Below are 24,904 nucleotides of genomic sequence, written 5' to 3' on the forward strand. Positions count from 1 at the left end.
GCTGTCTTCCTACGATATTCCATCTGCACAGTGCACAGAGATAGCAGCTGACTCACAGATAACGCCTGAGAAGCCAAGACAGGGAGTTCAAGCCATCATGGAAAAACTCAACGCTACCAATCTCCACTATGTCCTATTACGATTATCATAACAGGAATTTTTTTTATTTTAGAGGAAATCTGAACCAATTTATGAATTTAGTGTAAAAATATCTCTATGTTTGAAAGTTTATAGCTGTCAGAAAATAATTATATTTGACATTTTACTGCACTAAAAAGGGTAAAAATTGGTCAATTTCATAAAATAATGGCAACGATAGAAAGAAAACTTGATGTGATAGAGAAAATCTGAGTTCATTTTCGGATTCAGCGCCCCAAAATTAGCCAAAACAGTTGTCAAAACCCAAACCTGAAAAAAAAAGTTGAAATTTGTAGACCAGTGTTATCACCGCACTGCGCGTGATAATCAATTAGCGTTCTGTACCACGTTTCTCAGTTGCATGCCTTGCGATTCTTTCTTGCTATATATTGCGTTGTTTCTGTACACTCAGTTATATCAAACCAGCTCAGTGGCCGAGTGGTTTCGCCTTCGGCTCTGGTGCTGGTAGATCTGAGATCGATTCCAGGTCGGGTCAAACCGAATACTTTATAAACGGTACCGATTGTGTTCTATCCTGCATAGCGCAGTGAGAATGAGTCGGGTGATCATGTGATAACATCGTAAACCTGATATAAATTAAAATGAGCCCTGTCGCTAAAAGACCTTAGCTGTTGTAGAGCGACAATAAATAAAACCATAACATTATTATTATTAAGTAAGTATCAAGAGGTAAATGGATTTTCACTTACTTGGTTGGCTATAATTATTATCACTACGTTTTGTATGTCGACAGTTTATTTGTCACTGCGACCTTACTTACTTCATTTTTATTATATATGTCTAAAAATACAACAGATATTTAACTTTGTAAATGTTTTTTATCGCTTTGCTCATTCAACCTCATATTTCTTAACACTAGAATGCCCACAGTAGTCAAAATGACTGCTTGAAGATGTTAAGTTCGCAAATCTTTTTTCTTTTATTTCCAGGTCACTGTCCAGCAGTGACTTTTAATCAATCGGTGAACTTAGTTGGATTTCGAATTAACACTTTGAAATTTATTTGTTTGAGGGCATATGGCCCAAATTTTATTCAATGCCCAATGTAGTCATTTTGACTACTTGCTAAGTTCTTGTGGCAGTAGCCATTATCACCAGATATTTTTCTCTATTCGACTGCTCAGTTTTTCTGTTTATGTCCCAAAGTACTGGCTATCTCTTTTTCATTCATTTTGTATTTTCCTAACCAAGCAGCAGTATACAGTCTAGTGCAATACAGTTATATCGAGAAGAAAACGTTTTGAAAGAGATGAAGTTCTTGAATATTTGCATAATATTCCTGATGACGTATCTGAGTGTAAAAACGGTGTATATGAGTCGTCTGAATTTGACGACTCATATATTCCTGAGCTACATTTAGATTTTACTTCCAGTGACGAATCTGACCAAAACTCATCATGGAGTTTTAATTCTGGCTCTCGTTTACCTGTTCACCCTCCTAAACGACGTCGGATTCAACGACGCCAAAATCAACCTGAAGCAACCGAAGCTCTTCAGGTGATAGATGATACTGATTCTGCTGCAAATGTGAGTCACAATGAAGAGGAAATAGATCAGAATATTGAGTTGGCACCTGACACTTGACGAAGTGAACTTCCTTCTCCAGATGTTGATAATGCTACTGAGAATAGAGATAGAAGAATAGAATAGAAGAAATGTAAAAGCTGATAATTATTTTACATCTTTGAAATTAGTCACTCAACTACTAGAAAGCAGACGAGCCTTTTGAGAACAGTACACAAAATCAGGAGAGAAGTGCCATTACCTTTTAAAAAGATGAAAGAAGAGCTTCATTCTTTCAAGCTTTATAAATCTGGGGATACTACCCTAACTGCATATGTACCAGGGAAAGGTGAAAAACATGTGCTTATACTTAGTACAATGCACAAGGACATTACAATAGCTAAAAATGCAAAAAAAAACACCCAAAACAGTTGCTTCCTACAATGAAACAAACTAGGGGTACGAGCAGCGGAGGAGTTGGCTGAGCCACAAGTGCAGAAGCGAAATGGCGTTCCAGGACAAGCATCATTCGCCACCAGCAATGAAGACGAAAAACAGAAGAACATATTCTGTCAAGTGAAGATTTTGTGTAAGAGAAACCGCTCTGTTGGCGTGTACACTCACTGTAAAAGATCTTTATGTGAAACTTGCACTGCACTAGTAGACTATAGCGTGACTGCAAAACGTGCATTGTATTGTCAAGTTCACCTGTATTGGCATTTTCATTACTACTATATTGTGCTAGCAAATAAATATTTGTATGTGTCATTATGAGCGTGGACAATTTACATAAAACAAAACTGCAAGAGATAAATTTGAAGTTAGCATAAAAAATTTCATTCCACAGTGCTACAATTTCAAATCTACAAGTAGCACCAACATGCAAGTGAAACTCGTATAAACATGTTGATTGATTGATTGAATCTTTATCCTCGGACTGGGAAAGCTTCTTTGAGAGCTTAATCCCGGCAGTTTCACATACTCGTAGAGGCTTTGAATCACTGACGCAGGCCCGGTCACCGAGATTGACAGAGTGAAGTTTCCGATTGTTGAAGTCTTGTTGCCGGGGAATTATTCCATCCATTAGATGCCGCTGAATGGAGAGCAGTCCTTAACGTGCGTTGCTCAAGCGCACACCCCGAGAGTCGAACCAGTTGACAGTCGATCTAAATTTTATTAGAAAATTACAAGTTACGTACCAGCAAATAACATAATAAATGTTTGTTTTATTTCAAAGTATCGAAAGTAGTAAAAATGACTACCGTTGGGCGTTTTAGGCAGTAAAAAAAATTGGGCATTCTAGTGTTAATTACAGTATATCAGTGTTTATAGAAGCAGGAGCGAAAATGGGCCTTGTATACTATGCATAGGGAAAGACTTGGACACTTCAGCCTTTTGAAATTTGACTATGAGACTACAAAACACTGAAAGAAAACTTAGTAAATACATTATTGCAGCCCTTTTGTGGTCGGAAAGAAAAAGTAATTTCAACCGTGACTTCAATTTGAAACTTAAACTTGTACGAAAATCTAGTTTTTGTTTGATAGATTTGGGAAAATACAAAGTGTGCGTCTTGATGAAAAACCCATTAATGAGCCTGAAATTCACAAAAAGCTGCCAAAAAAGGTTAAACTGCCATTTGTTTTTTAAGTAAGCCCCGAGACCATCTCCTGCACTATTTTAATTGTTGGAGCTCAACTTCTACATTGTCCATTTTGTCGACAACCTCTTAAAAATGTTCTAGGTCTGCTACTGCATGCGATATTATAGACGAGTTATGGAGTCACTATGAAACAAGTGTATAAAAGTATGACTTCAACTTTAGATTGTTGTTTGTCTGTCATATTTAATCTATTATTTATATTCATCCACGTGCGGTTACAGAACACAAAAAGCTTATTTTTATTTGATAGAAATTTTGACATTGATATTGTGGTCTCCATTAGGCTTCTTAATTTAATTTGCATAATTTGTTACTTACCGGTAGGCTTACGTAGAAAATTTTTTTGCATTGTAGATCTGACACTTTCCGCCAATGTTTGCGTTTTTAACTTGAGTTGAAACATAAATGAAGAACTTTGGGAAGATGAAGTTGCTGCAACGAATTGAGACCAATTGAACAATTAATGTTTCAAAAAATATTTAACTTGTTAGAGAAAGAAGCGCTTACAAACAATCTTTGAAATATTTCAACGTCTTAACCTTCATCACAAAAATTCAATTCAATATATTCTTCTTTGCAACGGAATATTCTTCGGAATGCAACGTTTAATGATAATGTTGGAATAATAATAGGAACACAACCAGCAAAAGGAAAAAGTGGAAAAACTGCAAAAGTTCAAGGCATGCATATGATGTAGACTTACATTCTTACATTCATGCCTCCCTACATTCTTATACGGAAATCAAATTAGGCCTACATTTAAACACGGCCACCAAGCCTGACAATATGTCAATAGTATGTTTATTGGGATATTTATTTGTTATGCGATAATATTACCAGAAGAGCTTGGTTGGTGGGAAGATGATGGCGTTTGTGCTGAGGTAGATGCTCTTAAAGGTTGTTTGGTCGTTTTGGAGGTTGAGTTGTCTGCAAAATGTTAATATGATCAACTTTAATTTTAACATAAATTTCAATATAATGAAGTTAAAAGACTTTCCTTGTTGCGTGAAATAAATAAATTTCAAACTAAATTATTTAATTTATTTTTTACTTCGAAATGTTTTTTTCCTCAAAGATGTAAATCTGCGCTTCAACGGTTGAGGTTTTGAGTCTTGTAGAGCTGAAGATAAAGCATCCTGAGATGATGATTGAGGTCGATTTGAAGCATTGGACTGTGTAGTCAGTTGTTGAGATTCTTGAAGAATGGAATCTTGAGGGAGATCTTAAAACGATATATTGTAATATGCTTATATTATACTGTAGTTGCCTGGGAAAGCTTTTGGTGTGGTTATAACAAGATGCACTTTCCAACTATGTTTATTGCTCAGTTTTTTTGGAATGAAAAAGATAAACGACAAATACAAATCAATTATTTGGTGATTGACATGATTGTAAACATCTTATTTTCGTGAGAATAGTTTTTGATATGATGGTCAGAAATAAAACAACAACTAAACTGAACTGAAATTGGTACAACTTGCAAACACAAATTATCGAATAACTAACCTAAACAAAACCTCTACTTATGCTGCCAACAACTCTACTAGACTGCCAGATTATGACAATTAATCAACACGTAACAAAGAAACTTTCATATTAAAGCATTGTGATCGGTAAGCTTGCTACTGAGCTGCAAGGAAGATGTGTGATGATAGGCGACGTGTCACAATGATGTAATAACCCAGATAACCCAATTGGCTCTTTTTGCATTGATTCAACATCTGCAGATGGATCAACGTCAAATGCACAATACTTTCTACCTGGGAATTATATTTCAAATGACTTTTACTTTACAAAGATCAAAATGACGTCAGTTCAACTCCCATCCAGGAAATATTTTTACTTTACAAAGATCAAAGGACGTCGGTTCAACTCCCATCCAGGAAATATTTTTACTTTACAAAGATCAAAAGGACGTCGGTTCAACTCCCATCCAGGAAATATTTTTACTTTACAAAGATCAAAGGGACGTCGGTTCAACTCCAATCCAGGAAATATTTTAGACAAGGCACTTAATGACGTTGTCTTAACGTGGCACACAGGTCGGCTTTGTTAGATTTTAATTCATTAATTTCAATCTTCAACCATCGAACAAATATCTGGCTTCTTGCAATGACAATTTTTGTTATGAGTTGAGTACAAGCCAAGTCTTATTTGACACTGGCCACCGGTCAGGAGGATAACAATTCCGTCATCTGATGCAGCTTGCTATTAAGTCAGTGCTCATATACAAATAATCCCCTTCTGTGAAGTACACCGCGCTTAATGGAGCTGCTGTGTGGGTAAGACGTTGTGAAGCAAAGATTGTCACCAATACAGGTCCCACCAAGAACGTAACAAACAAATAATGATTTTGTCTTCTGTAGGCTAGCGCTCACTAATATTTTCGGCACAGGGCCAAGTTCGCCATTTTAACAGCGTCGATGGGTAGACTATTTTATGTAACACGTATAAAGGTAATCACGTTGGGCCAGACTTTGGGAACCGCTGATCTAGCGACCTAAACAATATTCCTACTTGAAGCGATTTGTGACGTCTGAGATGTTGATTGCATCAGTGTTGACGTAGACTCATCTGAAGGACCTTGGTTCATCGCAGTGCTCGATAGATATAAAAAGATGTTGTAAAAACAAAATAAATAAATTTATTAATGTTGAAATAATGTTAGTGCCCATTCTGCAAACTACAGTGCCCACATTTCATTCCTCATAATGCAATACACTGCTCTGAAGCAGTGGTGGAAGAGCTGAGAAATATCGGTGAATATCGATGCATATGAGCAATCGCTTGGCCTAGGGGTTCCCAAAGGTGATGAATATCTTTTACTTGTAGCTGACAAGAACTATATAGTATATCGTTCCTTGTCACAACATAGTCACAACATATTTAGACAATATTCCTACTTGAAGCAATTTGTGAAGACGAAGTTGATGGTTGCGTCAGTCCTGACGTAGATTCTACTGAAGGACGTTGGTTCATTGCAGTGCTCGATTGATCTGTAAATTTGAAAAAATAATTTGTTGTTTGTGCAATATATATTATTTAGTTATATCAGACAAACAAACAAATATTGTTTATTGCCACAATGCACTCGCTGTGTAACACTTGTGCCTCTTCTAACATGAAGTTATGAAACACAAGATTGAAAAAATGCAATTGAAAAAATCAAAAAAATATTACGCAATATTATTACACAATCAATTACACAATTGTCTAAGCGCTCGTTCACAAATAACGTCAAGGGTCCAATTGCCAATGATAATTTGTTGAAAGGAATATCAATTATTACAACGGATTTCTTCATAAAGTTAACAAATTATATCTTGACTTGGCCTACTACAATGAAAAAAATCTCTATGATAAGATTTGTTGCTAGTGGTACGATAAATAAACTGTAGATGAAATAAAAATTAACCTTTGTTTATGAACGGATCCAAAAGGAGTCCTGATGTAAACTGTACAACAACAGCCCAGTGATCCTCCAGCAAGTTATTTTGAACAAAAGATTTAAAATTGGATAATGACATTTTACGACAGATGTATAAAGCGCTGAAGTACTCTTGGAAGGTCTGGTGACTAAAATAGAAGCGTTGCTGCCCTTCCAGGAGTGGACATTCTCTGTTTGCTCCCAATAGAGTGACTACAAGATCTTGAACTTTCTGACTGGAGAGATTTTTTTTTTTAAGATCGTCTGCTTTGATTAAGACGGTTCCTCTTTTTGTTGCTTTGTAAGCGATTTTTGAAAGTCTGATGACAATATCATCTGATATCGAAATTCTAGCGTGTCCTGAGGTTTTAAGATTTAACAATACAATATAAAATATTCTGGTCATCGTGGATATATCATCAATTTGTGTCGATCCAAGAGATGCTCTCACGTAGAGTTGCAGCATCAGAGGGTTGTGGCACATTGCCTTTAAATGTGGAGTTTTTACTGTAAGTTCGTTCCAAAGAATCTCGGATTGTTGTTGGTCGTTGACTAAGGCGTTGAATAACGTTTTCATGTTGTCAGACGTCAGATCACGAATGAAGTAAGTACGTTTGGGTTGGCATCTTTCAGGAATATGAAGCATGGCGTGTGGTCGAGAAGTGAATATCAAGTGACAATTCTGAAGAAATTTTTTCAGACACAGATTCGAAACAAGTTCCCAATATTGAACTGGAGCATTGTATTTGGATTCTTCCACATTTTCGTTCAAGTTCCAACTCACTTGATCAAATCCATCAAAAATAATGAAGCAGTTTTCCGGATTGGCTGTCATCCATTCAAAAACAGAATTCTGTTCTTGGTCGTTTAAGTTGTAGTTGCAATCTCCCAACAGAAACTCTTTCAATGTAAATTGTTTGTTGCAGTCATTCATGTCCATAAAAAGCTTCCTTAGGACGAGAACATTTTCACTTTGAGAAAGTCGTCTTGCCAGGCGTTTCGATAGTGTTGTTTTTCCTGACCCAGGATACCCAATTACTGACACAAACCTGTTGGTTTGAATATCAGAAACTAATTGATCGATTGTTACTGCTTGGTCAGATTTAGTTAATTTAATTCCTTGACATTTTGGATTGTACTTGTCATCGTCAGGAATGGACCTTCCTTCGTAAAAATCAACTTTATACATTTCACAATAAATTTCAGGAAAACCCTCTGGATAAACGTCAAAGCTGGACAGATCAACGTCATATTTGGGATGATACTGTTTGCAAGCTGCTTTTTGCAGCTTTTTTAAATTTCTTGTAGAACCTACAAAGCAAAAAAAAATTGTACAAATTACTTTTAAAGTGACAACTGGTCATACTGGCAACCTCACTTGATTAGACTTTGAGTAAGTTATGGTTCAGCAAATATTAGAAGCTTGGTAAAATGTCCAAATATATACGGCTAAGTACAGTTACGATTATGACTTAATAAGCTTGTTTCACACGTTATGTGTTTTACGTTTCTCAGTTTTTCAACACAATATTCAAAACATTTTTGAAGGACATTGCAAATTGTAACCCTACAGAAACGGACTTTAACAACTGTACACTTTTGGACTTGTCAAGCCAAGACAATATTACATTCTTTATAAAAGATTACTAAAAAACATGTAGCAAAGCAACAAAATATAGTCTAATCTGGACAATTGCTTATCTTGCACACAAAAGAACTGACAACTAAAAAGATGACGTAGCACAACATGCCGAGAATTTAAAAGAGGAAAAAACTAATGTTCAGAATAGAAGTGCCCAAACAGATTACGCATGATAGACAGAAGCACAAACCCGAGACACAAACATAGCATAAAACAAACACACAACATAGAACTAACAAAGCATAACACGTGGCAATTTAATTGAAAGACTGTTAAGGGATGTGAGCTATTAGTTACGAGTTATGCATTCGTAACAAAACAAAACGAATAAAAATTTTAGAATGTAAAATGCACAAAACAATTCACAATTTGAAGTGATCTTGCACAATGTTCTTCAAAATTTCAATACTGACAATTTCCTACCGATCGGCATTACAAAATAAGGGAATGCAAAGTATGCCTATGAAGATGAAGACTGAAGTCAAGGAAGAAGATATAACAAATGCCTAAAAGGAAAATGTTTTCCAGATGATGATAATGAAGACGGAGAGCATGCCAGTGGAGAAGTAACACTGTGCATCTAAGTTTCAAAATAAAGTATTGATAAAAAGTTTCTAGAAAATTAACCATTTTACAACAGCATTTTGGATTCATGCCGGGAAGAAGCACCCGCCCTGAAAACAAATTCGCCCCCCCCCCACCTTGGCAAAATCCAAACATTCAAGAGCAAGAGCTACAATTATAATGATTTTGCCCATTTACATTTTTTCGGCCCCCCTAAAAAAGTTGGCCCCCCCTTGCTCTGCGGTCTGGCTACGGCCCTGTGTCATTCGATAAATTGTAGTTCGATAAACTGTCGTTCGATGAATTGTCGTTCGATAAACTGTCGTTTCGATAAACTGTCGTTCGATAAACTGTCGTTCGATGAACTGTCGTTCGATAAACTGTCGTAGTACCGTCAGATACAATGGTGTCGTTGCGTCAGTTGATGGAGTAATACAGAGAGAGACAAGACGATGTGCATTACGTATTTATCGACCTAACGAAGGTATATGATCGGGTGCCAAGACAGAAGATTTGGAACTATCTTCAAATGAATAAAGTAAAGGAGAAGTATGTTCGTCTGATCCAAGACAAGCACCAAAGAAGTAAGACGTTAAGAGAAAGTGCAGGATAGGAATCACTCAGAAATTTGAGGTGACGGTCGGGGTGCATCAAGATTATGACAACAAGCAGGCAAAAAAAAGAATATCTCAAACTCCACATTTCAACAGAAAATAATGATGATGAAAATAAGGCAGAAAAATCTTTACAAAGAGAAATAGTGAAACAAGCCAAATAGTTCAAATATCTTGGTTCGGCAGTTCATGAGAACGAAACAAGGACAGAAACGTGGCAAGAAGATGTCAAGGAGGACAGGGAGCATCGAAGAAAATGACAGGAGTCATGTGTGACAGAAAGGTGCCAGAAAAGCTGAAGAGGAAAGTCTATGAAACGATAGTCAGACCAGAAATTTTGTATGGAATGCAAGCGGTAGCCTTGACGACGGCACAGGAAGGAAAAATGCAAGTGGCAGAAATGAAAATACTGCGATGGTTTCTGGCGTGGACCAAGGAGGTAAGAAATGACATCATCAGTGAACGAATGTAAGTCGGAGAGCTCGAAGACAAGCTGAGAGGGATACACTTTAAATGGTTGTCACGTCATAAAGAGAGACGAAGATTATGTCGGATGAAGAATGAGACGATTGGAACCTTGTAAAAGAAAGCGAGGAAGACCGAAAAGAAGATGAAGAAATTGTGCAGCAGAAGATATGAAAGTAGTTGGAGTAAAGAAGAAGATACTGCTGGAAGAGTTATGCGGAAGACTGCCATTTGCACTGGCGACATCACTTAAAGTTGGAGTAAAGCTAAAAGAAGAAGAATAATATGCCTATCCAGAGTGAGGAATTCTCGCAGTCAAGAAGTTGTCAGGGTTGCCAAGTTATTTACTTTCAAAATATTGCTTTACAAGCTTTGCTATATCAGAGATGCCCGGTGCTTCAATTGAACACTAAACAGCAACACGTTGTTTTAAAGTTAAATTAAGCATTCTACCATTTTTAATGCAGAAGTAGTTTATTTAATTAAAATAATGTTGATGTGATTGTTTGCGACAGATATAAATGGCCCATTTTCATGGAAATTGACAAAAGATAATTAAAAACGTTTGTACGGTGTTGGCGACAATAACTCATGGACCGATACATCCAACTTACTTTCTTTCATTATTGTTATACTCTTGCTCACTGGGATTTCAAAGAAAAAAAGGAAATCAACGAGTTCGGGAAGCACTCCACGTGACAGACTTCAACATCCATGAAAACCAAAGTAAATACAAACAAATGGAAAGTCAGTCAAACTCGTTTGCAATGGTGACAAAACTATTGCAGGGTTTGTTATCTGACGTAGAAACTTTTACTACAAGTGGCATTTTTATTTGCCCGGATGTTGCATCGTTGCTTCAAATCGTGCAATCTTAAACTTTCTGAAGTGTCTGAAATTCTCTTCTTCAGAGCATCAAGTAAAAACTTTGCAGGATGGGAAGGAAGTCGCAATGTTGCAAGATGGGAAGGCAGTCGCAATGTTGCAAGATGGGAAGGCAGTCGCAATGTTGCAAGATAGGAAGGCAGTCGTAATGTTGCAAGATGGAAAAGCAATTCGCAATGTTGCAAGATGGGAAGGCAGTCGCAATGTTGTCTTTGAAACGACAAACAAATTGTAATAACGTGGAAAGCAAACTTTTTTATTATAATTACAAATTATAATTTTCGTACAAACCCAATAAAATTTAACATTTGCCGAAACTTTCCTTTGTTTCAAATAACTATTTACTAGAAGCTTTTGATAAAAGTTTGTGTAATACTATACGAAACGATTATGAAATCTCTTTGTACGTGGCTATTTGTAACAAAACAAAACAAATAAAAATTTCAGATTGTAAAATGCACCAAAATTCAAGCGAAGTGATGTTGCACAATATTCCTCAAAAATTTAACTCTGACAACTTCCTACCGATCGGCATTACAAAATAATACTATGATACTCATTACAAAATAAGGGAATGCAAAATATGCCTATGAAGATGAAGACTGACGTCAAGGAAGAAGATATAACAAATGCCTACCAGGAAATGAAACGAGAAAAACCAGTTGAGCCCGATAATATTCCAATATAAGTTTGGAAAGTGCTGGGACCGACTGGAACGAAATGGCTAACCGCGATTTTCCAGACGATAATGAAGACGGAGTGCATGCCAGATGAGTGGAGAAGTAGCACTGTGAATCCAAATTTCAAAATAAAGGGAAACGTACAAGAGTGTGCAATTATTGTGACATCAAACTCACCTCGCATACGTTGAAATTGTGGGAGAAAGTATTTGATAAAAAAGTTTCTAGAAAAATTTTCCATTTTACGACAGCATTTTCATGCCGGGAAGGAGCACGTCAGATACAATAGGCCTATTACCGTTGCGTCAGTTGATGGAGTAATACAGAGAGAGACAAGACGATGTGCATCGCGTATTTATTGACCTAAAGAAGGTATATGATAGGGTGCCAAGACAGAAAATTTGGAACTGTCTTCGAATGAAGAAAGTAAAGGAGAAGTATGTTCGTCTGATCTAAGACAAGCACCAAGGAAGTAAGACGCTAAGAGAAAGTGCAGGATAGGAATCACTCAGAAACTTGAAGTAGCGGTCGAGTTGCATCAAGATTATGAAAATAAGTAGGAAAAGAAAGAATATCTCAAACTCCACATGCCAACAGAAAATAATGATGATGAAAATATGGTTGCATCAAGGATTTGCACTTAGCCCGTTTCTCTTTTCTGTTGTTACGGATTGCTTTACAGGAAACATCCAGAGAAAGGCACCGTGAGATATGCTGTTAGAAGATGACGTTGTGCTGTGTGCATAAACGAGAGAGGAAGCAGAGCAAAGGCTTGAGACTTGGCGAGCAGCAATGGAAGATAGAGGTATGAACATAAGCAGATAAAAGACAGAATAATCAAACTCCACATGTGAACAGAAAATAATGATGATGACAATAAGACAGAAACATAATTACAAAGAGAAATAATGAAACAAATGAAATAGTTCAAATATCTTGGCTCGACAGTTCATGAGAACGGAACAAGCGACAGAGATGTGCCAAGAAGATGTCAGGCAAGATAAGGAGCTTCGAAGAAAATAACAGGAGTTATGTGTGTGAGAGAAAGGTGCCAGAAAAGCTAAAGAAAAAACTCTACTGTACTATAAAGCGATGGTAAGACCAGCAATGTTGTATGGGATGCAGGTGGTAGCCCTGACGAAGTCACAGGAAGGAAAAATGCAAGTGGCAGAAGTGAAAATGCTGTGATGGCTTCTGGGGTTGAGAAACGAGGACAGAGTAAGAAATGAAATCATCAGAGAACGAATGTAAGTCGGAGAGCTGGAAGACCAGCTGAAAGAGACATGCCTTAAATGGTTGAGTCACGTCGTAAAGAGAGACAAAAATTACGTCGGATGAGGAAAGAGATGATTGGAAGTTGGTAAAAAAAAGCGAGGAAGGCCGAAAAGAAGATGAAGATAATGTGTGGCTGAAGATATGGAAATAGTGAGAGTAAAGGAAGAAGATGCTGCTGAAAGAGTTGTGTGAAGGACGGCCATTTGCACTGGCGACATCACTGAAAGTTGGAGTAAACCTTGAAGAAGAATATGCCTATCCGGAGTGAGGAGTTGTTGCGGTCAAGAAGTTACAAGCTTTGCTGTATTGGAGGTGCCCGGTGCGGCAGTTAAACACTAAACAGAAACACGTTTTAAAGTTTAATTAAGCATTCTACCTTTTTAATGCAAAATTACTTTACATAAACAATTATTTAATGAAAATAATGTTGATGTGATTGTTTGTGGCAGACAGATATGGCCCATTTTCATGGAAGTTGACAAAGGATAATTGAAAACGCCTGTATCGTTTAGACGACAGTAATTCATGGACCGATACATCCAACTTACTTTCCTTCATTATTACTATACTCTTGCTCACTGGGATTTCAAAGCAAAAAGGAAATCAACGAGTTTGAGAAATACTCCACGTGGCAAACTTCAACATTCATGAAAACCCAAGTGAACACAAACAAACGGAAAGTCAGTCAAACTCGTTTGCAATGGTGACAAAACTATTGCAGAGTTTGTTAGCTGATCTAGAAGCTTTTACTACAAGTGGCGTTTGTAGTAGCCCGGATGTTGTATAGTTGCTTCAATTCGTGCAATCTGAAACTTTTTGTGGTGTCTTAAATGTTATTTCTCAGAGTAACCAGTAAAAACTTCACAAGATGGGAAGGCAGTCGCAATGTTGTCTTTGAAACGACAAACAACTTGTAATAACGTGGAAAGCAAACTTTTTTATTATAATTACAAATTATAATTGTCGTACAAAAACCAATAAAATTTAACAATTGCCGAAACTTTCCTTTGTTTCAAATGACTATTCACTAGAAGCTTTTTAAACTCTTCACTCTTTATACGTGGCTAAGATGAGTCTGGGACTTAGTGGATTGGTACCTGTGGACATTTGTGTGTCAGTATTATCAAAAGGTTCGTTTAGCTTATTCATGTTAAAAATTAAGATTCATATAATCGTTTCAAACTTCTAAAATATTTTGTTGAAAGCAAAAAGCTGATGTGACGTATCATAATATGATGAGGAAAGGTTGACAGCAACCAATATCACGCTATAGCGATATTATAGAGATAATACAAAGCAAGAAATGGCATCTTGTTTTTGAGTGTGACACCACAATATTAATAAATATTGTAAAAGCTTTCGTATAAATGGGTCTTGAAATATTTATCACAGTCGTAGAACTACGCAATGACATTTACACTATTCGCACCTTAGCACTTCAGTGAGCCAATTCAAATTATAGTGACATCATAGACGCCTCAAATAAAAGGTTGAGAGCTTCAACTTTCCATTAGGCCAAGTCACACTGCTTTAGTAACCCTTCCATGTTGTGAAGACTTTATGATGAAACTGATGACATTGTTTTATTCGTTAAAATTATTTCTTTTCGATGCAAAATATTTGCCATGATTTCGATTCGTTTCAAATTATGTTTCTTTGTGAAAGATTTTGTTTCCCTTAAAAAATGTTTTGAACAGCTCAGTTTGAAAACTAAATTATGTTTGGAAGAAATCATAACATTATTACAATAAAACTTTTCCTGTAATATTTATCCACATTTGAAATTCATTCATTTAAAATATTCAGAAAATCCTGACCAACAAATATTGTTGATATTTATTAACGTTGTTTTTTATTAAATGAACAAATTGCAAAGAGATGTGATGATACTTTAAAATATTCCTTTTTTAAAATGTTACTTTTAAAATATCTACATTCTTATTGCAACAAACAAGTGACTTGGTAGGCTAATGTTTTTTGTATGATTCTAGCTTCGCAATAAAATCAACGATATATTTTGCTAATTTTTATAACATTTTGCTGTATCTTTTGAGTTTCCGTTGTTTCGAAGATTAAAACCATGAAGCTGATTGACAATTAAAACTACTGATGCAACTTTCAATTGAAATATGGCAACACAGCAACAGTTTACAAACTCACTATGTCTATCATCATTCACTTATATGCCCTGATAATTTAACAACCGAGCAATTATTACCATAAGTATGGAAACTATTTCAATCAAATATAAACAGTACAAACCTTCATCTCCAGATGGAATACGACTTTGCTCCGGCAAATTGTAGATCGTAGTATGAAACTGCCTCCTGTCAACATGTTTGATAAGCTGATGATGATAGGCATGATACTGCCGCTGGTCAACCTGGACCACTTGTTGATGCTGCTGCTGATCAACGTGGACCACTGCTTGGTCAACATGCTGATGGACAGTTGTAGAAAACTGCCGGTTGTCCTGGTAAGTCAGTTGTTGATGAGCTTGCCCTGTAAGAAAACTTATTAAATATTGTTTTGACTATTAACATTTGAGCCTTGAATTTAACGTAAGAAGACGTCGATGACTTAATGTCGGGATCATGGCGGTTGTAAGCTTTGTTCTCTTTCAATAAAATGAAGCAACATATTTTAAAATGTGTAAAATACGTAAAAAGCAATGCTATCAATATTATCAACATGCTAGAGCAACCATCAAATCAAACTCACCTTCATCCACCCCTTCTTCACTTGGAACATCTGCAGTTCCTTCGTCGTTGTTTGAGAGAGACATGTTTTGTAATTTGTGGAAGTCGACAGATTAGAATAATAAAACTTACTAGCTGATACTACAAAACAGAATTGCAAGTGATTCTAATGTCGCTTCAGTAGGCTAACAACTAAAAAGACAAATCAAGCAATTATAAAGTTTGAAAAAACACAGCTGCATGCTTTTGAGCGGTGTCGAACCGACATCTATTGAGCATCGTACCAGGGCTCTCACCACTCGGCAACCGACACATTGTTGCTCTATCTCTGACTTATCTTCACCAATTAAACTAGAAACAGCGCAATCAAATTTAATTTTACTGTTTTAGTTTGACCTTTCCAAGATTCGAACCTTGTCCTACAAGTTGTCGAGTGTGCAGAAGCGTTCAGTCGCTCGCGCTTATAACCGAATGATCACGTGAGAAATGCGTGGCCAGGAAAACGATTGAAAAAATGAAATATTCTTGATGAAAAAAGTTTCTAACTCACACGCATGAACGAAGAGACTTTTTGTTTACGTAATTGCAACGTTGGTAGACGTTGAAACAATATTTTGTTTGTAATTTTTTACTAGTTTGAAAATTTGGAAATTGAAGAAATCAATGCTTCTTATTCAGAATATCTCCCTTCACAATCAACATAATAACAAAAGTTATGGAGATGTGGGGATTTGTAAAAGTCAATAAGGCCACAATTTAACGAAAATAGAAGCCGTCATGCTCGAATTTAGCCTAGTTTAGCATCAGCAGTGATGCATATCTATATTGTCTTGAGCGGAAATTGAACTTTTAACTTGATGGAAATTGCTTTGTAGACGTCCTTGAATCGAGTGCAGGGGTTTTTGGAAGTGCGGGGTGTCTAACTATACTGCCAAGAAGAGGATGTGTTTAATAAAAGCGTTGTCAGATGTTGTTTAAACTGTTTGGGCTGAACTGTTATTTTATAGCGCAGCGGTTCCCCAAGTCTTGCCCCTTGACAACTACTTCAAAATTACCTTTCAAATAACTATGCTTTTAACAATACTGCTTTAAGCCAACATCGTCATTGGCTGACAAACCCATCTTCAACATGCTTTGAATAAACTTGACTTAGACCACACTGATCTACAAGTTTACGATACAGTCATACTGTAGTTATATTATATTTCTGACACTCTTTTGCAAGTAGTTTGTTTATGCTGACTAAGCACTTTATATGCAAGGCCTCAGACTTTGCTTTTCACGACGCTTTCTGTGTTCAAAGATTCTCATGGATTTCATATTTGTTTCAAACTTAAAACGAAGAACTAAACAATACAAAAATTTTTAAAACTTTTCGATATTCCGCCAACTTTAAAAGTTCGCCCTATCTCAACTAAACCTAGTGGATCTGATTAAAACGAAATTGAGTGTTTCAATAAACGATGAAAACTATATTTCTCACCAAATGGAAAATAGTCGGGGTAATAAGTTATGCCGGTTGCCTACCTGGGTCGACAACAATCCTATTTAACTTCAAACAGCTCTGCCAGGTGTATAAACAACGAAAGCATTGGTTGCAGTAGATCACACATATAAATTTCGACACCAGCCAAGTTGACCCTCTATTTCACTTCTTGTTACATTGCAGCATATGTTTAGGTCATTATACTGTATCTCTCACTACAAAATATGTCTTTATACAGTCAATGTTGGGCACAGGCATATAGTCACAGAACGCAATGAGTCACTGATTGGTCCGTCGATGAGGCCGGTGAGGCATCAGGCAGGGCACTAGTATTTAGCGATAGAGTAAACCAAAGCCAAGGTGTCAGCACCTGCACTCCAAGTTGTGCCTGCCAAACGCCTCAGCAAGTCGATGTGAGAAGTCAACTTTTTGGTAGTGACCGTAGATGGTGACGGTGTGTGGCACCCAACTTGCTGGAATTCGCAGAGAGCCATTATACACCTGACTTGTCGGGCAAAAGAGTCTACCCACTTGCTCCACACGAACTTCACATCCAACCTGAAGAATCTAACGGAAGATTAAAGTCAAGACGCATCTTTGTACGAGCTGCCCTTCAATTGATGCAATCATTCAAGTCCGCCCCGATAGCTCAGTTGGTTAGCTCGTGACTTCTGGAACGAAGAAGCTTCAGGATCAAGCAGCGCTGGTTCGACGCTCGGGGTATGAGCTTGAGCAACGCATGTTAAAGACTGCTCTCCATTCAGCGGCATCTAATGGGTGGAATAATTCCCCGGCAACAATACTTCAACAATCGGAAACTTTACTCTGTCGATTTCGGTGACCAACCCTGTGTCAGTGATTCAAAGCCTCTACAAGTAGCCAAACTGCCAGGATTAAGCCCTCCAAGAAGCTTTCCCAGTCCGAACATAAAGATTCAATCAATCATTCATTGACTATATCACCAGCACAGCACATTATGTAGAAGATAATTAGAATGCAGCTTGGTATGAGACGGACACCACACTCCATGGTTATACTTGAACGCAGGCCAGTGATAACCACACCTTTACCTCCAAGGGTGGCGCAGTAGTACTGTCACCAAGAGGCCCACACATTTTTAGCTTATATAACGTTTGTTAGCGATTTAAAAAATGCTGCTACAAAAGCTTGATATTTAATAGCTCACATTGATTACGCCATGAAGTTTTGTATTGTCGATAATTAGTTGGAAGGCTATAACTATTTCAAATCAACGACACCAGTAAATTTTTGCTATTTGGTTAGAGTATACACACATAAGTAGTGTACTCCCGCTTTCTTGAAAGATTTATTTCAATACTATATACAATATGTCATTTGCGACATGAAATGTTTGTGCTTATGTTTGTTTTGTGTTTATGTTTGTGCAATAATGATGGATATTGAAAGCAACCAGCGTTGACACGAATGGTCCAAGCCCCATGGTATGCTTTTGGATTTGCAATAATCTTAGAGACTCAAAGTGCTGCTTAGGGGGTCATTGGTCGGTAAAAAATTACTTTAATTGAGAGATAATAAAGTAATGGTTTTTTATTGCAACAGACTTGCAGTAATAGAAATTGCACAAGATATGCAAGATCACTCAAGTTGCATCGCATGGAATAAATCACAGTGAGGCATTTCTATCACTGTCACAGAAGAAATTTGTAGCTAACTCAAAACAAATATTGAGTGATTTTCTAAACAAACCAAAGGTAAAGGAGATATCATGGAAAGATTTTTATTCAATTTCAGCTCAAATGACTGGACATGCACAGCAATGAAAACATTAGGAAACAAAATAAAATGAGTTGAAATAAAATAAACCAAGAACTGAAAGGAGCTGAGAACTTCAAACAAAGCGTCAGTTTTTCAACGAAAGAGCTGAACACAAATTATTTCCCTAAAGTTTCACAAAGTTCGCCCAGATTGCTCAGTTGATTAGGGACCTAACTTTCTGCACTGAAGCAATGCAAGGTTAAGAGACGCTGGTTCGAATTTCGAAGTGTGCGCTTGAACAAGGCTTTCTTGCTACACATCTTCAAGTCTTGGTATGATCCCAGCTTAGTTATATACAATAGAATAGCAATTCTAAAACAGTGGCATGCCGGACTCGTTCAGGTGAGACGCCAGAACTCATCTAAGTAGACAGAAGTTACATAATGACTTTTAATTTATTGTCAGCTGTCTTCCCACCTTCACATGTTTATTACAGAACATCTACATTGCTCAACAGAAGTTTCCAAGTAATTTACTTGTTGCCTGAAATCGATGGAAAATAAATTTCATTAAAATTTGTCGTGATCGTTTCTAACTCCATCCGCTAAAACATTTCATTTAATCATGTGTGACGTCACAAACCACCTAGTTTAAAGAATGGTAAAATGAACAAATGCAACATGGACGTCATTGTAAAGTTTGTTTCTGTTGCAGTTCATGGTCTGTGCTGCTTTGTACCAACTTTGTCACTTAACCAAACTTTGTTGCTGCTGCCATCTCGTGGAAAACTATACGCACGTTTGTGTAATGAAAGATTTTGAAGAATCCAAAATCTGATACATTCACAATCGTTTGAGAGGTTTTCCTTCATCTTCGACACCAGTTAAACTCCAACGATTCTAATTTATTTTATATAAACGCAACGTTTCTATTATTTTTCGTTGTGATGGTCGAAAATAAAAGCAAACTGAACTGTTTGTAAGATCGTCTTTCATTTACAAGGTGGTATGCCTATAAGCATAAAAAGCATTATATGACAACTTATTCAAATAGAATTATCTCTGTGAAGATCGGGTGTATCATCAGGCAACCAGCACCGCTAGACGATCTTACACTGTTCAAGAAAAGCAGGTTATACAGACCAGTTGCTATCGATTTGTTGGATAAAATAAGAAACAACATAAAATAAAATATTGATTGTATTAATTAATTGATTGAATCTTTATCCTAGGACTGGGAAAGCTTCTTGCAGAGCATAATCCTGGCAGTTTTGCATACTTGTAGAGGCTTTGAATCACTCACACAGGCCCGGTCACCGAGATTGACAGAGTGAAGTTTCCGATTGTTGAAGTCTTGTTGCCAGGAAATTATTCCATCCATTAGATGCCGCTGAATGGAGAGCAGTCCTTAACGTGCGTTGCTCAAGCGCACGCCCCGAGAGTCGAACCAGCGCCGCTTGATCTTGAAGCTTCTTCGTTTCAGAAGTCCGCGCTAACTAATTGAGCTATCGGGGCGGAGTATACATATAAAAAGCACAAATAAAATTAATAACATAAAATAAAAACGTAATCATAGCTTATAAACGCAATATTCAGGAAAAGCAAGTTATGCAGACCAGTTGCTATGAATTTGTTTTAACATGTCCACCAGCTACTGATGCACCAGCTACATGTCCACCAGCGATCTGATGATATCCAGCAGCTACTGCTGCCATCTGTTGTTTGTAAGTGTATTAATGTCGTGAAAGCAAAGTCAAACCGCTTCTTTTCTATTTGATTAACAACTACTACAACAACAACTCACACAACCTTATGTTATGTGCCAAATAATTGAAACTTTGGATAGCTTTATTGCTGTAGAACACCTTGCCTGAAAGAAGGCCCATGCTTACAGCCCCATGAACTTCCGGCTGGCGAGGGCCACCGCAATGGGCCCCACTTATTTTTAGTCAGTCCTACTAGTCAGTCCTATGTTTTATTTATTTTCTACTTGATTATCCAACGCAAAAACAAAATCTTACATCAACTTATGATTCTTCGGGAATAAGTTTAATGTTGTAGATTATTTTGCTAAATTAATCAAAGCTGTTTAAAACTTTTCATTACCATACAAGGAAGTAAAACCTACCTATGCAGAAGTGGGATTTTCCACAAGCCATAGCTTACAAATATTACAATAGCGAACGTAGTGGCTATACACTTTGGTTGGAAATATAAGGGCATTGTTAGTAAGTAAACAAAAAATTAAAAAAATAATTTCATTATACAAAATTGATCAACCGTTTCACAAACTGCTCAATACTGCTTACAATATATCAAAGACCTTCCTTCTATTCAACATTGTAATATATGCTTGCAGAAAATGTTCAAGAAATTGAAGTTAAAACAAACAATAAAATCAGGCAGAAACACATAAAGCTTCATTCAGTTGGTTGCTGGTTTATTGAAAAGTTGCTTCCACAAACTATATGCGAATGGAAAATTTTCTGTGACAGAGTATTAACTTGTGAGATAAATTAGAAAATTGCGAAATTACAATAAAAGCATTGAAGTCGTTTTTATAATCGATGCTGCGTTCAATGAAGCAAATGCTGAGCTTGCAAATCAAACAATCTATAAATCTCATCAACTCTTCCATTGTAAGTCAGTGTCCCAAAATAGCCTAACAATAACATAATGGCCAGTTATAAAGAGTTTCCAAAGACGTCATATCTTGAAACTCATCATGGTTATAACTTTGCAAATTTTCTTATTTCGTCACAGGGTAGTTGGCTAAGCATTGTGAACGTTCATATATTGAATTCTCATGTTCATACAATTTATAAGAGAAGGTTCATTCACCCTTCAGATGCAACACAAGCAACATACCTAAGAGGACAGTAGTTGCCACAAAATAATGAATTTTAATTTAAAACAATGAAAACTATCAATACTACAAAAAAGTGCTCAATGCTAAGCAAAAAAGCAAAGCAGAGCAAATTAAATCAAATATAGTTATTACTATCTGAAGCCTTTACAAATTGTTTCACCTAACGGATCATCAGAAGGTCTGCAAAAACATGCAAAAAAAGTAATGAATCGATAATTCCTGAAAAGATATTAAATATTACAACTGTAATTTAATCTGAAAAAAAAACCTTTTAAACCTGTACTTCCTGAAAAGATATTAAATATTATAACCGTAATCCAATCTGCAGAAAAAAAACCTCAGAATTACTAAGGGCTACTTTCATCCATTACTGCAAAGTTTCAATAGATTTGTCCATCTGGAAACCAATTTTATGGACAAATCTATTGAAACTTTGTAGTAATGGATGAAGGTAGCCCTTAGTAATTCTGAGGGTTTTTTTCTGCAGATTGGATTACGGTTATAATATTTAATATCTTTTCAGGAAGTACAGGTTTAAAAGGTTTTTTTTTCAGATTAAATTACAGTTGTAATATTTAATATCTTTTCAGGAATTATCGATTCATTACTTTTTTTGCATGTTTTTGCAGACCTTCTGATGATCCGTTAGGTGAAACAATTTGTAAAGGCTTCAGATAGTAATAACTATATTTGATTGAATTTTAATTTATATGTCAGCTATCTTCACACCTTTAAATGTTTATTACAAAACATCTACATTGTTTAAAAACGCCAGTTGCTGAGTAATTTACTTGTTGCCAGAAATCGATGGAAAATAAATTTCATTGAAACTTTGCCGTGACAGTTTTTAACTCAATCTCTTGAAAGTTTTTATTTATTCGTGTGTGACGTCACAAGTTACCAAGTTTAAAGTTAAAACAAAGTCCAAATAAAACAAGAAATACAATTACATCAAATGCAGCTTCTATTCACTAAAAACCTTAACAGGCTGTTTCACTATTAGGATTATTATAACGTTCTGAATAACTTGCAAAAATAATAAATCGGTAATACTTGAAAAGGTATAAAATATTATAGCCTTGCCCTTTTTCCTTCCGTTGTTTTACAAAAGGAACAAATTTTTTGGTGCTGTTCAAACACGTTTAACCACTTTTTTTACTTCAAGGTTTCTGCACCCCCAAGCGAGCACCCCAACTGAAATCAAGACACCCATCGTGCCAGCCGCTCAACTACTCAAATGTCGACAATGCAGTGCGGATCTGGAAAAAAGTTGGAGAAGGACTAAAGTTTTAACAAAGCAAAATTTATAACATAAATGGACGATGCAAAAGTTTATGTCCAAAAAATAAAGGGAATGTGGGAATTGATCTCAAGAAAATTTTGGCAAATATGATATTGTTTAGGTCACTTTTTAGGCAGATTTGGAGCAGTAATGCTGTTTTTTATCAAGATACACATTGCACAATTTGTAAGTAAGCTAACCATAAGTCGCTTTGTAGGATGAGTAACACAGTTCAATAAATTAGATTTGGGTAGAAGGTTTGATTTAAAATTGAAATTAGCTTACCATTTCAAAACAATATTCATCCGCGACCACAGAATGATTTCAATAATTTATTTCTTGAAAATTTGTAGCCTATAGCCTAGTTTCTTAGGCTGTAGTATAGCTTTTCAGCTGACTAAAACTTTGAAAATATATGGTCTGTCTGCACTGTCTAAGTATCAAAGGATCGGTCAACAGTCTCAATATTATATTAGAAATCGATTTCATGAGAGGCCGCAGCCCTCATATCGTCAGTCTATAGTATGAAACAAGTTACGGATCGTGCGAAGAAAATGAAAATATACGCACTATGACGTAATAAAAATAAAACAAAGGCGTGAATGCCACGGGAATGCATAGTAGTGGAGTCACACTAGGTCAAAAGTAAATAAATAATTGGTAGAAAATAGACAAATTATTTCACTGCCGGTAAAATCATGGATTGAATATTGATGGTGGCTTTAATCTTGTGAAGCCATTTGTCCTCACAAGCATCAAGCCGGTCTAAAGTAGGTTGTTCAATAAAAGTAACACTGAAACAGTTGGACAGAGGCGGCTTATTGCTCAGATCATGGAAATTGGCGAAATGCTTAAGTAAAGCAGCACTGTCATTATTTTTAGAGAGGTCAAATTTATTCCAGATATTACGATGGCTTGTCCAACGAACAGAAAATTTATTCACAGTTTGGCCGACGTACTGTTCCTTACATACGTTACAAGTTGCTACATAAATACCATAGTTACTACAATCTAATTGTTGCTTGAGTTTAAAAACTTTATGGGGGGTGTTCAAAACATTAGTGTGTTGGATCATTGAAATATTGTGTGAGCCGAAATTCCCACAAAGGGCGCAGTGTCGGCAGGGTCTAGAAGACCCGCATAGTTCCGACGGTACTGTATCCTTCGACAACTTTTTATAATTGGTCAGCTGATTACCAATGGTTTTAGGTCTGGCATACGTAACCATGGCATTCGGTTTTAATTGTTTTTCTTTTTCTGTAAGTTTCAACAATTTGGGGAATGCTGTAGCTAATGCAATGCGGTTCTTTTTATTATTTTCAAGTTTTTTGGTGTTGAATCTATCTTTCCAGTTCGAAGCAAGTGCAATTACATCGGATGTCATGTCTTCAGGGAAGTCGGATCTGAGTGCTCTATCTTTTAGACGCTGAAGGCTAGATAGGAAGTCATCGTCGCATTCGTTCAGATGGCCTAGCCGCAAGGCTTCGCTGTAAACGATTGACTTGAAAGTCGTCAATGGATGATGCGAGGTGCCATTGATGAAGCAGCGATCTAGCGCAGTACTTTTGACAAAATCTTTTGTCACAAACTTGAACTTTGTATTATGACTGATGCAATGGTTGACATCCAGAAATTCCACTGTGCCTGAGTCTTGCGTAGTGTCGGTTTGCCGGAATGTAAGATCTAAATCAAATTTTGCGAAACTTTCTCTCAGTGCAGATTTGATTGAGTTTGTAGTAGTTGTACCAATTGATATCCAAATAATGTCATCGATGAATCTTTTAAATACACAAGCTTCTTGCAGGATAGTTTTTGAAGCTTGAAGGATGTAATGTACGGTGGTGTTCGCCAGGGAAACACAATGATTGTCACCTGTGACAATCCCATCTGTTTGGGTGAAGAAGTTTTCCCCATACTGGGTTACAACGTTATTCATACAAAATTCATTTAATTGAA

General features: G+C 36.5%; 2 protein-coding genes across 2 annotated transcripts in view; one reads left to right on the plus strand and one right to left on the minus strand.

Annotated features, from left to right (window-relative positions):
- LOC145764721 (uncharacterized) overlaps positions 1 to 23,067 on the plus strand; it is a 79,199-nt gene extending 56,132 nt beyond the window's left edge. Inside the window, exons 5-6 of the mRNA XM_082576382.1 lie at positions 19,658 to 19,679; positions 22,830 to 23,067. The gene's annotated coding sequence lies outside the window, so the exon portion shown is untranslated. The remainder of the gene's footprint in view (positions 1 to 19,657; positions 19,680 to 22,829) is intronic.
- Positions 1 to 24,904, minus strand: part of LOC145765718 (uncharacterized) — a 1,283,504-nt gene that overhangs the window by 1,024,977 nt on the left and 233,623 nt on the right. The window contains exons 6-7 of the mRNA XM_082577542.1: positions 6,228 to 6,320; positions 4,376 to 4,546 (exon numbers count right to left, since the gene is read on the minus strand). Coding sequence (XP_082433668.1) covers positions 4,376 to 4,546; positions 6,228 to 6,320 — 264 coding nt within the window. The remainder of the gene's footprint in view (positions 1 to 4,375; positions 4,547 to 6,227; positions 6,321 to 24,904) is intronic.

This window comes from Aplidium turbinatum, chromosome 2 (assembly GCF_918807975.1).
Source record: "Aplidium turbinatum chromosome 2, kaAplTurb1.1, whole genome shotgun sequence".
NCBI lineage: Eukaryota > Metazoa > Chordata > Ascidiacea > Aplousobranchia > Polyclinidae > Aplidium > Aplidium turbinatum.